General features: G+C 40.7%; 1 protein-coding gene across 1 annotated transcript in view; it reads left to right on the forward strand.

The window, feature by feature from the left end:
• LOC6540734 overlaps nucleotides 1–13626 on the forward strand; it is a 47154-nt gene that overhangs the window by 22028 nt on the left and 11500 nt on the right. The window contains exon 2 of the mRNA XM_001968981.3: nucleotides 1–21. This exon is cut by the window's left edge and continues 316 nt beyond it. Coding sequence (XP_001969017.1) covers nucleotides 1–21 — 21 coding nt within the window. The remainder of the gene's footprint in view (nucleotides 22–13626) is intronic.

Raw genomic sequence — 13626 nt, forward strand, 5'->3', positions numbered from 1 at the left:
TCCTCCTCATTCTGGTGCCTGGTAAGTGAATTATAAACTGAGTGAGTCCAAATCACAGCTAAGTCAAGTGACACAAAGTCGTCGAAGGACGGCAAAAACTTTGATGAGATATTTCAAAAAGTTCGCCAAAGCCTCCAAATATAAATGACAGCCGTCCGGCTGACAGACGAAAGACCTAGATGAGTCCCCGACTTTGGCGATAATTAATTTTTAAGCCGCGCAAAATGGAAAATGAAGCGAAGACAAGTGGCCTAAAGTGGGCGGGGAAAGTGCGGTGGGCGGGCTGGCGGTTGGTTCGGAAAAGCTGGCTAAATGGAGCGGCAAGCACAGAACGGAAGACGAAATCAATCGTTCGTAAAATAAACAAATCTTATTTTTCCGCAAACATTATTTCTCATCAGCCGATGCGAAGGCGAAAGCACATTCAGCAAATGGCAATAAAAACAACAGTGCTGCGATGACAACAACATTTTTCATAAATACGCGCATTCATCTGCATGAAACGATGGTCAGAAAAAGAAGAAGAGCGCCCAGGAAACAGTTTAATAATTCGAGGGTGGAGCGAAATGTTATAAAACATAATGTTATAAACATGCTAATGTTTTCAAAGCTCATTATTAAAATAGTTTAATTTTTTCTTAATAGCTTACGATTGTTTTCATCATTTTATGTGTTTTTAAGATTTTATATATTAAATAACCGCTTACTTAGCGGTCAATAACTCGATCCGCCCCGATTTCAGTACTCAACGGATTCAACTCATTGAGCTTGTCTCCTCCTCTCAAATGCCACCAACGAGCCGCAACAAGGCCAAAATGATGATGTTGCAAAAGAAACTACGATACTAAATATACGACCAATGCTTCTGAATGCCGTTTTTGCTGTCTACACTCATTTTTTCTGGCCAGAAGGCGTGAGCGGGACAATGTGTAAACAAGCAAAACAAAAAGGCAACTTAAGGCCAACAATAACGGGAAAGGATATATAAATGAAGCTAGATGTATTATGCTTGTATGTATGGTATGTAAAGGGAAGGAAAGCAATTGCTGCCTAGAGAGACGGAGAATATTTCATAATTTTTTGCGTGATGAAGTCGCATTTGTTGGGATTAAATGAGATTTTCTTGCAATTACCGAATGCGTGGTTAGGGCACAAGTTTTATTTATTTCCCTCTCATCTTCCACTGCCTCGCAAATCCCCACAGTACTCTTCGAAATTACAATTTCTGTTGGTTAGCAGCTTAGCCGAAAAACATTTCCTCGCCATGGTTATTGATTTGAAACTTTTTTCGGTTGCGGCAAAGTTGCCTTTTCAATTTCGCCACAGCTCGATCGATACTTTCTAATTTATGCTAAACGCACATACAAAAGGGGCTCGTCGAAGGGAAAGTGCTTACCGTGACCATCCCATTGAGGGGCAAACAATAAACAATGCACTGCATCCCATGTGGGGATTAAGTGGAAAACTCATCGGCCCCGAGCCCCAAAAAAGGGGAAACTATTCCATTCAACTTTGGTCTGGCGCATGTGAAAAACATGCAACATGTTGAGGGCCCCTTCCTAGCATTCTCCTTCAGAACAAAGGCCAAAATTGGCTATATCCCTCAATATAGGTCTGCTTGGAAAAAGTTTCTTCTCTGCGGGCAGCTTCAATCACAATGGCAGCCAGCAGCGACTGGGCCGAAGATAACGTTTCAATTTTCCAGAATGCACAAAAGTCAGTTAGCATTCTTCACCGCCATCATCATTATCGCCGTCATCTTCATGATCGTATACCACACATATCACACATACGCCCTGGTGTGCCTGAGTTTTATCAGCCTTTCACTGGCAGGGATTCTGTTTAGCATCTCAGTTCCCTTCGCACTTACACCGCGAGAAAGGAGTACTTATATATTTCCTTTTGAGATATTGCAATTCTAAGTTTAATATGGAGATTCATGGGGATTCATTTTATTTATAATATTATTGTAAATATATATTAGAAAAAACGTGTTTCGATGTATTTACTTAAGTAGTAACCATTAAAAAATAGTACCTTTCAGTGAACTTTGTGAAATGGACACCATTGAGAAACAAGTTGATTAGCTATGAGGAGCGTAGAAAGTGTTTTTTCAGTGCACCACCAATGCATATAAGCCTGCACAGGAACTCCATTATACACTCCTCTTTGCATATCACATGAGCTTGCACTTTGGGTTTTTGTTTTTGGTATTTCGGCAAGACAGCAGGTGGATGCAGGAATTAGGGATCTGCGATGGGATGACGGCAGGAGCACGCCGTGGAGCCCAAAGGTTAAGGGGCTCTGGTGCTGAGTCGTCTTTGTCTGGCAGACATTTGCCGTTTACCGTTCTGACATTCCAACTTGGCTGCAATGCAGGCAGGCGACTGACGTGCCTTTTGTCAGCAAACGACAATTGCGTGAAATGTGCGGTTCATGTCGGCCAGTTTGTCAGACCGTCGAGCAGCAGAAGGTAAAAATGCTTTCGTAATCTGATGGCTAATGCTGCTGAAGTGCGCTGTATGGTTAGAAAAATGTATGAACAAGATGTGCTATGCTGTAATTTGGAGGAACAAATGGCCATTTGGAAGGCATAGGTCATTGCAAATATAACAACTAGTGATTGAACGTAGAGCAGCATGACATGCTTAATATTAAGCTATCGTATATATAAGCGAAGCCGTTCCACATTTAATTTGTATAAATTAATTTGACTCTCTCATCAAACTGAGTTCCGTCCAAATTGCTTATCGCAATTGAAAATTAATATGCCAGCTCTGTTCTGTAATCCCATAATGTGTATCAACATCAAAGTGGCCTACGCACGTCATAGCCGGCTGAGCTGCACTTAAAATGCTTTATTCGAAAAATTGCATTTCATTTGCACAATGCAAGTGAAAAAATTGCCTTAAAATGCCATTTTAAACGTACTATTTGTACTATGTGCAAACGATGTGATAAAAGATTATGAAATATCATCGAGCGATGTGAAAAACTGGCTTAACATCCCATATACATATGCGGATATAATATACTCGTACAAATACCACATATAAATGCAACAAATTTGTGGACAACAACCAGGCGAGCCACTACAATGAAGCCCCCAACAAGATGGTCAATGTACCCGTAGAATTTTACTCTCGTCTTTTGCCGGGCTATGAAATATGAGTCAAGTTTTCAATGGATGGCGGATGCATTCATTATGCCGTTGACGAGAATCCCCCCAATGGGCGGAAGTGAGAGAGGTAGAGTGCGGAAGTGGGACGGGTGTAGAGTGAGTGTGTACGCCGTGTATGCCATTATAGAGTTTCTTTTGGGTTTTTTTTTTGTTTTTTGTGTGTGTGTGCATTTATGACAAATGCATTGCACTCACAAAGCTCACACACACACGGGCACTGTCGCAATCTTTATGATCTCATGCATATGTATGCGTTTATAAATGCCACGATACTGTCGGCGAAAGAGACAGCTGTATGTGCAATGGGATAGCACTGTTTTTTAGCCAACATGATGGTCACTTCGGGCAACAGGAACTGCCCAAAAAAGGAATATATTTGAAAAAGTTATTTATATTTTTTAAATATTTTTACATACTATAATCGAGTATTAAAAGCCCTAAATATTAGTCATGTGATTGCAGTTTTGTCAATCATAAATTGTATCGATTTCAAAATAACATTACGCTGCGCGTGCATAAACTGAAATATATAGAATGGTATTTCAGGTTGATTGCCAAAACTAAATGGCCCAAAAAGTTTAACAAATACCAATCCGCACAGCCGATTTGGTAATAAAGAAAATGCATTCCATACAAGAAGGCCCTGGAAATAAAGGTTTGGCAAAAAGAGTGATTGCAGAGAGCAGACTAAAATGAAGAGCGGAAAGAAAACAGCTTAAAAAAGGTGTTGAGAACTCCAAGTCACGAGATGTGGCACTTGGCTGAAAGGCGTTTGCTAATTTTCTAAGACATCAATTCGAGGGGAGCGAGGAAAGTACGTGTGACAATGTCTGACCCCCTTTCTCCTTGTCATCCAGCCACGCAGCGTTTTTTGCGCTGATTTTGGCACGCACACATTTTGCATACTGATCAGCAATCAGTGGCAGCAATTCTTCCAACTTTCTAGAGAGCCTGAGGCCAACTAGGAAGTGCCGAACGCAAATTAAAATTCCACTTTGGCATTTGGGGAATTCAATTATTTTTCGGTGCTCAAGGGCAGGGGCAAAGTCCACCCACCCATTTTGGTAGCATGCAAGTTGACAGTTTGTCTTCTGGTTTGGCTCCTTCGTTTTGACCACCAATAAGTGGGGAGTTGGGCGAAATCGCAATGGCAATCGGAATACCCGGCAAATAAATACCGAAGCATCGCTTACACATGCCCAGATTTATTGCCTCCCACCGACTCACTCCACCACTCACTCAGATGCCAATTGTCAGGCAATGCAATCAGCGTGTTTATTGATTTGGAAAATTAAATATTTTTCCTTGATTTCCCCACTGCGGCGCACAGAATGCGAATGCAAAAGTCGAAAAGTCGCGGACCTCCCACATATTTCGCCATAAATAACGCAATCCGATTTGCCGCTGGTGATGTTGCTGTGCTTATTTTATCAAATTTCGGATGCCCTTAGAAAACATTTTAATTAGTTTAAATTCCCTGACAGAAACTATAAAAGATCGCCGCTTTCGGCGAATAGACGGGGTCTGTTTTGCGAGCGGGTTGGATGTACGCTAGCTAGTTTACCGCATTGTTGTCGCTTCCGCATGGCATTCCGCTAAAAGCAAAAACGTGTCGGCACTCGACGGAGTGGAGTTGAAAAAATATGGTCGGAATTTCGCTTGCTTAACGGAAATGTATAAATTGCATTTTGCGCCATCGCAAAAGAGCCTTAATGCGTAAATGGGCGGCATGAGTTGGGTGGGTGGTCGGGCTGAAACTAAAGCAGGTGCATCTGGAGGAATGTTGTGCTAAATTTTAACACACGCACTCATACTCGAAAACAAATTGCACAGCTGCAGGATACACGAAATGGGCGACAAAAGTGTCGCTTTCGGATTCAGAGTTAACCGAGTTACTGTTGTGCAGGAAAGCTCCTGGAACTCTAGAATATGTACTGTTTTTATCGTTTTGTGTTACTTTCTTATCGATGTGTTCTCTATCAACTAATTTAGCGAGTGAAAAGTGTTGCAAATCGAACATTTCTGGTACTAAAACATTTTAGAACGAAGAGTAATTCTCCACTCACGCCTCGTTACCTTAAATTCATTATGCACATAACTTGCCAACTCTATGAGCTTTCCATTTTAATATCAGGTGTCAGGTGGTTAACTCCGCACAGACTCACCCACCACATAGAGAAAAAATGGTAGAAATAAAAATGGGAAAAAAGATGGAAAGTGTTAAGAGCATTTTAGCTCTTCGTCTCGCCTGGCACACAATTCCCAGACATTTTTCACCACCATTCTTTAGCATCCTTTTCGGCAAGGAAAAAGCACTTTACACTAATGCACCTCAAAATTTAAAACATGTCATAACATAAACATTTATCATCGCGACAGGAACCGGAACTTGAATTTAGCACTTAACTTGCTGATAAGTTTCAGTGGTTTTATTGCAAAGGAAAGCGGAATGCCAATTTGTGAGTGTCTAAAATACTTTTAAGACTTAGTTCTAGATGTAGATTTCCACAGATCAAAGTAAAGTACATTAAAGTGCAATTAAATCAGTTATTTTACCTACGCAAGGAACGAGAGTGTTGCAAAATGCTTTCAATATTGAGCTAATTGATTTTGTCAGCAAATAATAAACACTTCCCGTTCTGCAGCTACTTAATTGTGCCTTCTCATTTCAGCCGGAGCCAAATACAAACAAAGCAAATAAGAGTCCCCAGAAAGCCTAATAAATTCCTTCAAAAATATTCCTTAGCGCCTATGAGAAAATGTTGTCTAAGTAGACCATAAAAAGCTCTTGTCTAGGGCTTCTCGGCTTGGAAAATTTGTGTGTGTAGGCAAATTTTTAATTTATTTCAATTTCACTTTTAATTTAGGCACTAATCTAGGCAATTTGTACTCTTACACGCCATTAAACAGTACATGAAACGGGAAATTAGTCGAGATCAGGCAACCAAGGCGATAATTAAAATACACTTTCCAGAGCGGTGTTGCAATACTTTTTTTTATATTAATGCTATTATTATATATAGGTAATAAAATAATATTGAAAAAAAACCGTCGCATGATATTGCCCAGCACAGCACAAACAATGCCTTACATTTCTGATATAATATTTTTGCTGAATTCAAAACAAACAAAGTTTTAATCCAGCTGAGTAACCTTAGGCCGGTAAAAGCTTTATATTCCCGAGATAACAAATATGATACAAACAGGCAACGCCTTGCTCCATCGCCTTGCTGAGATGCCGGTGCCCTGTGAGCCATAAAATGCCCACGGAATATTTATTTGCTTTCATTTATTTTCAATAATTTCGAAATTTCCATTACATTAGTTTCGGTTGTTGTTTTTTCCCAGGGTCCTTCCCTCATGATGTCCTTTATGCCTTTGCACGAAAACAAACAAATTTCGGGGCGATTTCTCGAAGGCCACCCCATCGACAAATTCTTGCTTTGATTACTAAACTAAATTTCACCCCCTGAAAAAGTTGCTACAAATATAAAATAAATGCCATCGGTCTGTGGGGCCGAAAACTTTTCTCATTTCTACTTTCGATACAGCAGCCGCGGCTGTTGGCTGGATTCTCTTCGAGCCGTTTTTTCCTCGGGGCTTGTGGATACTTTTCGATACTTTTCACTGCTAGCCGCCACAAATCCATGTGACATTTGGCACTTTCCCTTCGTCCTGTCTCTGCGAACAAATTTACACATCTTTTGAGTTGTTTTCGGGTCGCTTTGGATTTTTTTCTGTTTTTGGCTCCGCGGCTGCTTCTCTGAAACTTTAAGTTGCTTTTGTCGTATGGCTTCCGTTTCCTGTTCATTTGTTCACATTTGGCATGTCAGATGCGAAAATTTTTTTAATATAACTGTCAACAGTTGATGTAGATTAAGAAATTATGGCAGTTCAAAGAAACTTTGCCCTGGCAATGGTCGGATTTGTGTGTGGGCTGGGTGGAAAATCAATCAGCAACAAAGTTCTTGGAGCGACGAACTAATAATGTGAGTGCACTGAAAGAAATTGTTGGAAGTATTAGTTGCTTTCTCCAATACCTTTTCAATTAAATATGAAAGATAATCAACACATTCATTACAACTTAATGATTATTATTTATACCAAAACTACATTACTTTTGCTAGCAATGAGGGAGTTATGAAGAAAACATTTCGCTGAAGCACTAGAATAATGTGAACATTTATGTCAAATATGTGTCTTTTAAGCTTTCCATAGCAGACCTTTGCAGAGCGATATCGGCCATCTGCTTGAAATTTTTTGCGACGGCCATTAGGGACGGAATATGGGCAATCCATAGGCCACTTATTGCATTTTGATCGGAATCCGATTTGGATTTCCACCCAGCTCAAAGGAGAACATCTTTATTGCCCCTATTCAGCTGCCAAGACTCAGGATATGCCTTGACCAGTTTCACTTCCCATTCCAGAAACTGTTGCCAGTCGACACTAGTTCCATTTGGCATGCGACTGCACCAGAGTCTTGCATAACTGCATTCTGAAATGACTATGAATGGACCATTGGGTTTGCTAGAATTGGCTCAGCCATCGAAATTTCCCTTTTCTGGCTCTCACTGGGAAGGTGGACGATGCAGGTGAAAGATACATTTGCCGGTGCCCAGTGGCATTTATTTCTAATTAGGCTACTTTGTAACTGCTTTTAACTTGCGTCTTCCAATTATTCGGTAAAAGGATCTCAATTGCAATCTCAAATAACAAGGATATTTACGGCCATGAAATATTGAATTTCTCTGAAAGCTATCAATTAATACGCACTATACACTAATACTGTGTGAAATGACGTTAAAACTTAACGAACTGGACAATTGCACGTATCGAAATTTAATTTCTTCACTGTGGCGATTCCACTCCTTTTGTTAATCAACCGATATAAGATTATCCAACAAGGTTCGTAAAGCGAAAATAAAGACTCAGCTCGAGAGCGCCGCCACTTTTAGGTAGTAGATAACTGCCAGGCGAATCAGTTAAAGCCCAGGATTCTGTCCCTTATCAAAACCAAATTACAAATCTCCGACTAGGAGGCGGAGAGCAAGAACCCAAAGGATAATCTCGAACCACAATGGGATGAGTGAAAGGGCCGAAGTCTTTTATCAACTGGATGTGCCATAATAAATGCCCAGAAGACAAATGTGGGGAAACCAAAACGCCGTGGTCTCTTCGTGTTCCTTGCGTTGACTTTAAGTTACACAAGACACTGGAAATCTCAGTCACTCGAAAATAATCGGGGCCAGCAAATAAAACAAACCAGCTAACCAACTAATCGGAGAAGGGACCGACTTAGCGCTGTTGTTGCTCTACTATTGATAAGAATCGAATTCATTAATTTATATGTTCGATGAGTATCAGCGAGGAGTCGCACAAGCAGAAAGGAGTTCGCCTGCCTCGTCAGGATGGCTTTGTAATGTGAAACTAAGTGATTTGAGCCGGACATGTGTGCGATTGTATCCCTGCCCCCGTGCGTGTTTGTATCTAAGAACGTGTCTGTATATCTTCATTACAAATCCTAGCTGGGTTTCGCCTTGTGGATTTCAAATGAAATGTTCTGCCTGTCCTCTAAAGCTATGAGCCAAAGCCCCATATAGAATCGCACAGTGGGTCAGGAGCGGGCTTATCAGCAGCCATCGTCTAAATAATATGCGTATGTATAATGCATTAGCTACTTTAATGTTGGAATGGACTGGAGTTCCTCAGAATTGGCCAATTATTTTGGACTTGTAAATACGAAACTGTTGATTCACACCGCTTTCTAGTACTAAAGCTAATTGCCCTAGTAACCCACTGTGCCATCTTTGCACTGTCTTCATGGCAAGAGCTGCCTTTGCCAGTTGGCTTTCCGTTGGGGGGACTTGTAGCTTGACTTAAGTAGTAATTTCAATCAATTTGGCCGAGCCACCACACAAAGACACACACTCAGCCACGCAAACAAAGAAAGAAGGAAAGCTCATGCCCAGGGACAGAGAACAATAAAATCTGAACTTAAATATGTCACAGCAATTAATACAACAGCAGACCGAAAACCAAACCCAAGCCAAATACAGACACCAGTCCGAAATGCCAGATACAAACATGGAACAATGACTGTGCCTCGTGTCAAAGGGCCTTTGCAAACGAAAGTGAAATCCACGCCAAGGGGCTCTGTTGGAAATTTCAAAAAGCATTTGGTTATATGGTGCAACGGGTCGTATGCGTAATGTTGGCCAGGCCAATTTCTCAACTTGGAAAGGTGGAACTCAGAACTATTTTGCATTTGACAGCTCATTTGCGGTTACTTTGAAATTTCCACTTTCGGACTTGGGCTTTTTATTAATGCGAAAATTGTCAACTTGCCATTGGGGTCAAATGATATATGGCCAATCGATGATCCAAGTCAAACAAAACCAAAGACATTTACACAATTAAGAAATAACCCTGGCTGCTCAATAAATCAACAAATATTTATTTATATCACAGAGTGATATAAATCAAATGCTACAATCAATTAAAATACCAAAAACAAGGACATTCCAGTTTGGGTGGTTTCTGTTGTACGGTCATGAACTTCCGTTCAAGGACGCAAGTTAAATAATACCCAGAAATGCCTTTGCTTGTAAATAATATGAAAACTCATTTGTTATAAGCTGCAAAGCGAACTATTATGAATTGCAGACAACCGTAGACAACATGATCGGTGGAACATGTTAAAGTTTAATAATAACTCAGAGCTTAAGTGATTTGCGCTATTACTCACTATTGTTAATGGCTCCGAAAATGTACTTATTTTTAGATATATAAAATTAAATATAGTGCTGTTTCGGAAATATTTTTTAATACACCTCCGCCTTCGGAGTCATCACTCCAATCGCTTCGCATCTGCAATCATCTCCATCATTTTCCTCTGCCGATGTCAAACAATCAGACCGACCTCCAGACCAATCAATAATCCCAAAAGCTCCATTTGAGTGGCATAAACAAAATGAACGGAACCTGAGACCTCTGCGTTTCCCATTCCCCTTCGCCTTCCCTTTCCAGTGGCCTGACTTTCACATAAATTTCCTAAGATTATAGGGCCCACAGATCCGAAGAAGCCAGCATGTCAAGTAGCAACGATGATGCTTAGGTGCTGGAGAATGCCAGGCAGCAAGGAAACTGGCCACGGATCTGGGAACTGGTAACTGGTAACTGGGAACTGGTAACTGGTAACTGGTAACTGGTAACTGGGAACTGGTAACTGGTAACTTGGAACTTGGCATGGAAGGGGCGTGGCTGCGCGGCCACATTGTTTTGTAATTTATTTTGTTTCAGACAGTTTTTCCAAGGCGATATGCAGGACGCCCCAGACCGAAATCAACTTGCTACTTATGCGTCGTCATTGCATAAACAAGGCACTCGACGGCAGCAGGTTTACCGGTCTGGTTTTCCCCGAGTTTTCTCCCACTCACAAGGAAATTGCAACATTACGTGCCCCAGGAGCCACGTCCACTTCTCATGCAAAGCATGCACAATTCTCCAGAGCTCTGGACTACAGATAAATTGATATTTTGGGTTTCACTCTGGTACACCGACGTTTTCCTAGGTGCCTTATTTTTTTTTTACTTTTTTGGTTAGGCAATACGCAAATGGTAAAACTGTCCATTAACAGAAAAGAAATAAAAGTAAAACAAGCAGCAGCAGGGAAACAATAAGGTGAACGGGATGCAGAAAAAAGTTGAAATCCTTTATTGTCCATTGTCGGCCATGGAGTTCTCTATCAGAATGCCTTAATTAAGAACGCTCGGAGTCTGGCCAAAGAGTCAGACTTCATTTCGATTTTTAACAGCGCAGCTGTTACCAAAAACCCAACGATTCCATTCGCCTGAAAAACTCAACCAACCAACCAGCCCCACTTCGTCCTGTCAGGGAAAAAATGGAGACCAACAATTTGCAGTTTACATTTAACAGCAGATCAGGGGCTGGTGGATGGCGGCAGATGGGGTTGGGACACGTTATTGGAAAAGCAGTGAAAATTGGTTTGTTTGACGGGCCGATGTCTGGCGGAATAACATAGCCCCGCACCTACACACATACACACTCGCACGCACACACACAGCGAAACGTACATTTTATATCGCATTTAGTTACCGTCATTGTCGAAAACTCTCGGATAGCAGAAGAAATTACATCGATAGGGAAAAAACTTTACGATCGAGGAAAATAAAGGGAAATGATGAGAGCCCAGCCAGCGATAGACAGTCAATCAGGACCCTTATATTGAGCTGCATTTTTTGTGTCTCTTCATAACTTACAGTGCGGGGATCACAATCATGTTGCTGTCACTGAGAGTATTAACGGAAAAGATGAAATATTTTAAATGAATGCACAACGAATACATAACAAAAAAATACAACATGTTATCTGTTTAAGATGCATGAACAATAATGATTCCTTTTTCGAAATAATTCGATTTTAGTTATCCATCTTTACGTTATACATTGATAGGCTTAGGGTCATAATTTAAGGTAGAAAATGTGCATATTGGTGCATTTGTAAATATTAGTTTCTAGCTCGCCTAATCTCCAAAAAAAAGTGCTCATGTACAACATTTGCAAACTTTTTGAATCGATAAAGCATTCATGGGCAACCACTCGAAATGCAAACTCCCTCTGCACATATGGAGGAAATCGTTTTTCGCAGCAAATATTTACAAGAAATACGAATTTTAATTTATGCAACAATCGACGAGACGAATCGTCTAAATGGAGTTCGCCGGGGGTTCAGGGGGCCAAACAAATCGATCCATCAACTGCAGTTGCAGCTGGACATGCAAGATTGCTGGCGAAAAGCAAAAAGTACATTTGTATCTATGCATTTTGTATGCGGGTTTTCAGCAACTGTTGTCCACCAGGTAGTTGACACACTCCTCTCAACCTCGCCAGTTGTCCCGAATATTCTCGGGAGAACAGCAAACCATTTATGTTTATATTTGGCACATTGCACACTTGTCATCCGCTGTTTCGAAATTCCCACACGCAGGCAAATGGAAAAGTAAAAATCAACAGCCCCATTTTTAGATGACACCAATGGTGTTTGGCTGCATAATACTATTTTCAAAATTTAAAAATCCTGCCATTCAAAATGTGTCAAAAATAAATCAATTTGTTAATGGACAAACTATAATTAGGTAGAGTGAATAGAAACTAATTCATTAGTTTATTGGAAAACTAGGATTGGGACAAATATAATAATAAACCCAGATGCAGCCCCAGATGTTTCAAGAAATATAGCCATCCACATGGGCGACATTTTTCGATTTGGATCAGTAATTCAAGCAGTGTGATCCAATAATGCCGCCGCCGCTAGGTGGAGCCCGTGAGCAATCTTGAAACAGTCGTATTGCCCCTAGCATAAATCCACCTGCTTTACACTTGATTTAGCTGCCTAACGCATATCTTACAGGCGGAACACTCGACTACAGCATTTTCTCTGGCCTTTTCATTGAAAAGGCGGCGCTTGACGGGAAGGGTGGGGTCAGAACTGAGGGCTTTGTTGGTTTCCAAGTGCGATGATGCTTTTGGCGACGCTTTGGCGGTCGCCTGCAAATATACACACAGTCGGCACTCAGGGAAACTCGCATGAATGCCAAATCCAGCTCGCCTTTTGAATGCGGATAGCCTTTGTGAAGGCTGACCCTTAGGATCTCAGGACCGAAAGGTCTCTGCTTTCTATTGTCTGAATAATTATTTAAAACGTGTGTAGATGTGCTTTAGACAAATGGAATAATAAATGGCATAATAAAACCAATTTAGTTTTGGTAAAAATTATAGCAGCTCCCTTTGTTTATTGTTATATTTTAGAAATCATTTTTATGTTTAGTGCAGTCTGAAATATTGCTGCTTAATATAAACGATTCGAAAACTAAACAGGAGCCCAATATAAGAACACAAGTAGTGGCCATTTATCTTTTAAGTAATTCAGTTTTGCATGTATATTTGAAAACAATTTGTCAGCCAGATTATCCTTATTTTAAACTCTCTGTTTTGTATCGTATGACAAAATCTTGGCTTAAACACAGAATCCCGTATTCGATATATTCAATTTGAAGTGCTGCACAATGCATACCGAAAAAACATGACAAAGAACAAGTGTCATGCTAAAATTGCACAGATTTTCATTTAACATAATTCCCGAAACACAAAAAAAGTTCGCCAAACCAGAGTGGCGAAAAACCAAACAAAACACACACAAAAGTGGGAGTCTGTCGCCATTGTCGCGGCTCCAATTCAATACAATAATAATAAAATTTGTATGCAAAATAGGCGTTGAGTGTTGAATGCATGCAAAAAGATTGCAGGACGAAACCACTGGGCGTAATGTGGTGCATGGTGGTGCTGGGTGGTGCTGGGTGGTGCTGGGTGGAGTATCGCGTAGCAGCTCGATTTGCATATACAAATATGCAGGAGAGCGGCGATG

The sequence above is a fragment of the Drosophila erecta genome, unplaced genomic scaffold (assembly GCF_003286155.1).
Source record: "Drosophila erecta strain 14021-0224.00,06,07 unplaced genomic scaffold, DereRS2 tig00000055-arrow-pilon, whole genome shotgun sequence".
In the NCBI taxonomy this organism is placed as follows: Eukaryota; Metazoa; Arthropoda; class Insecta; order Diptera; family Drosophilidae; genus Drosophila; species Drosophila erecta.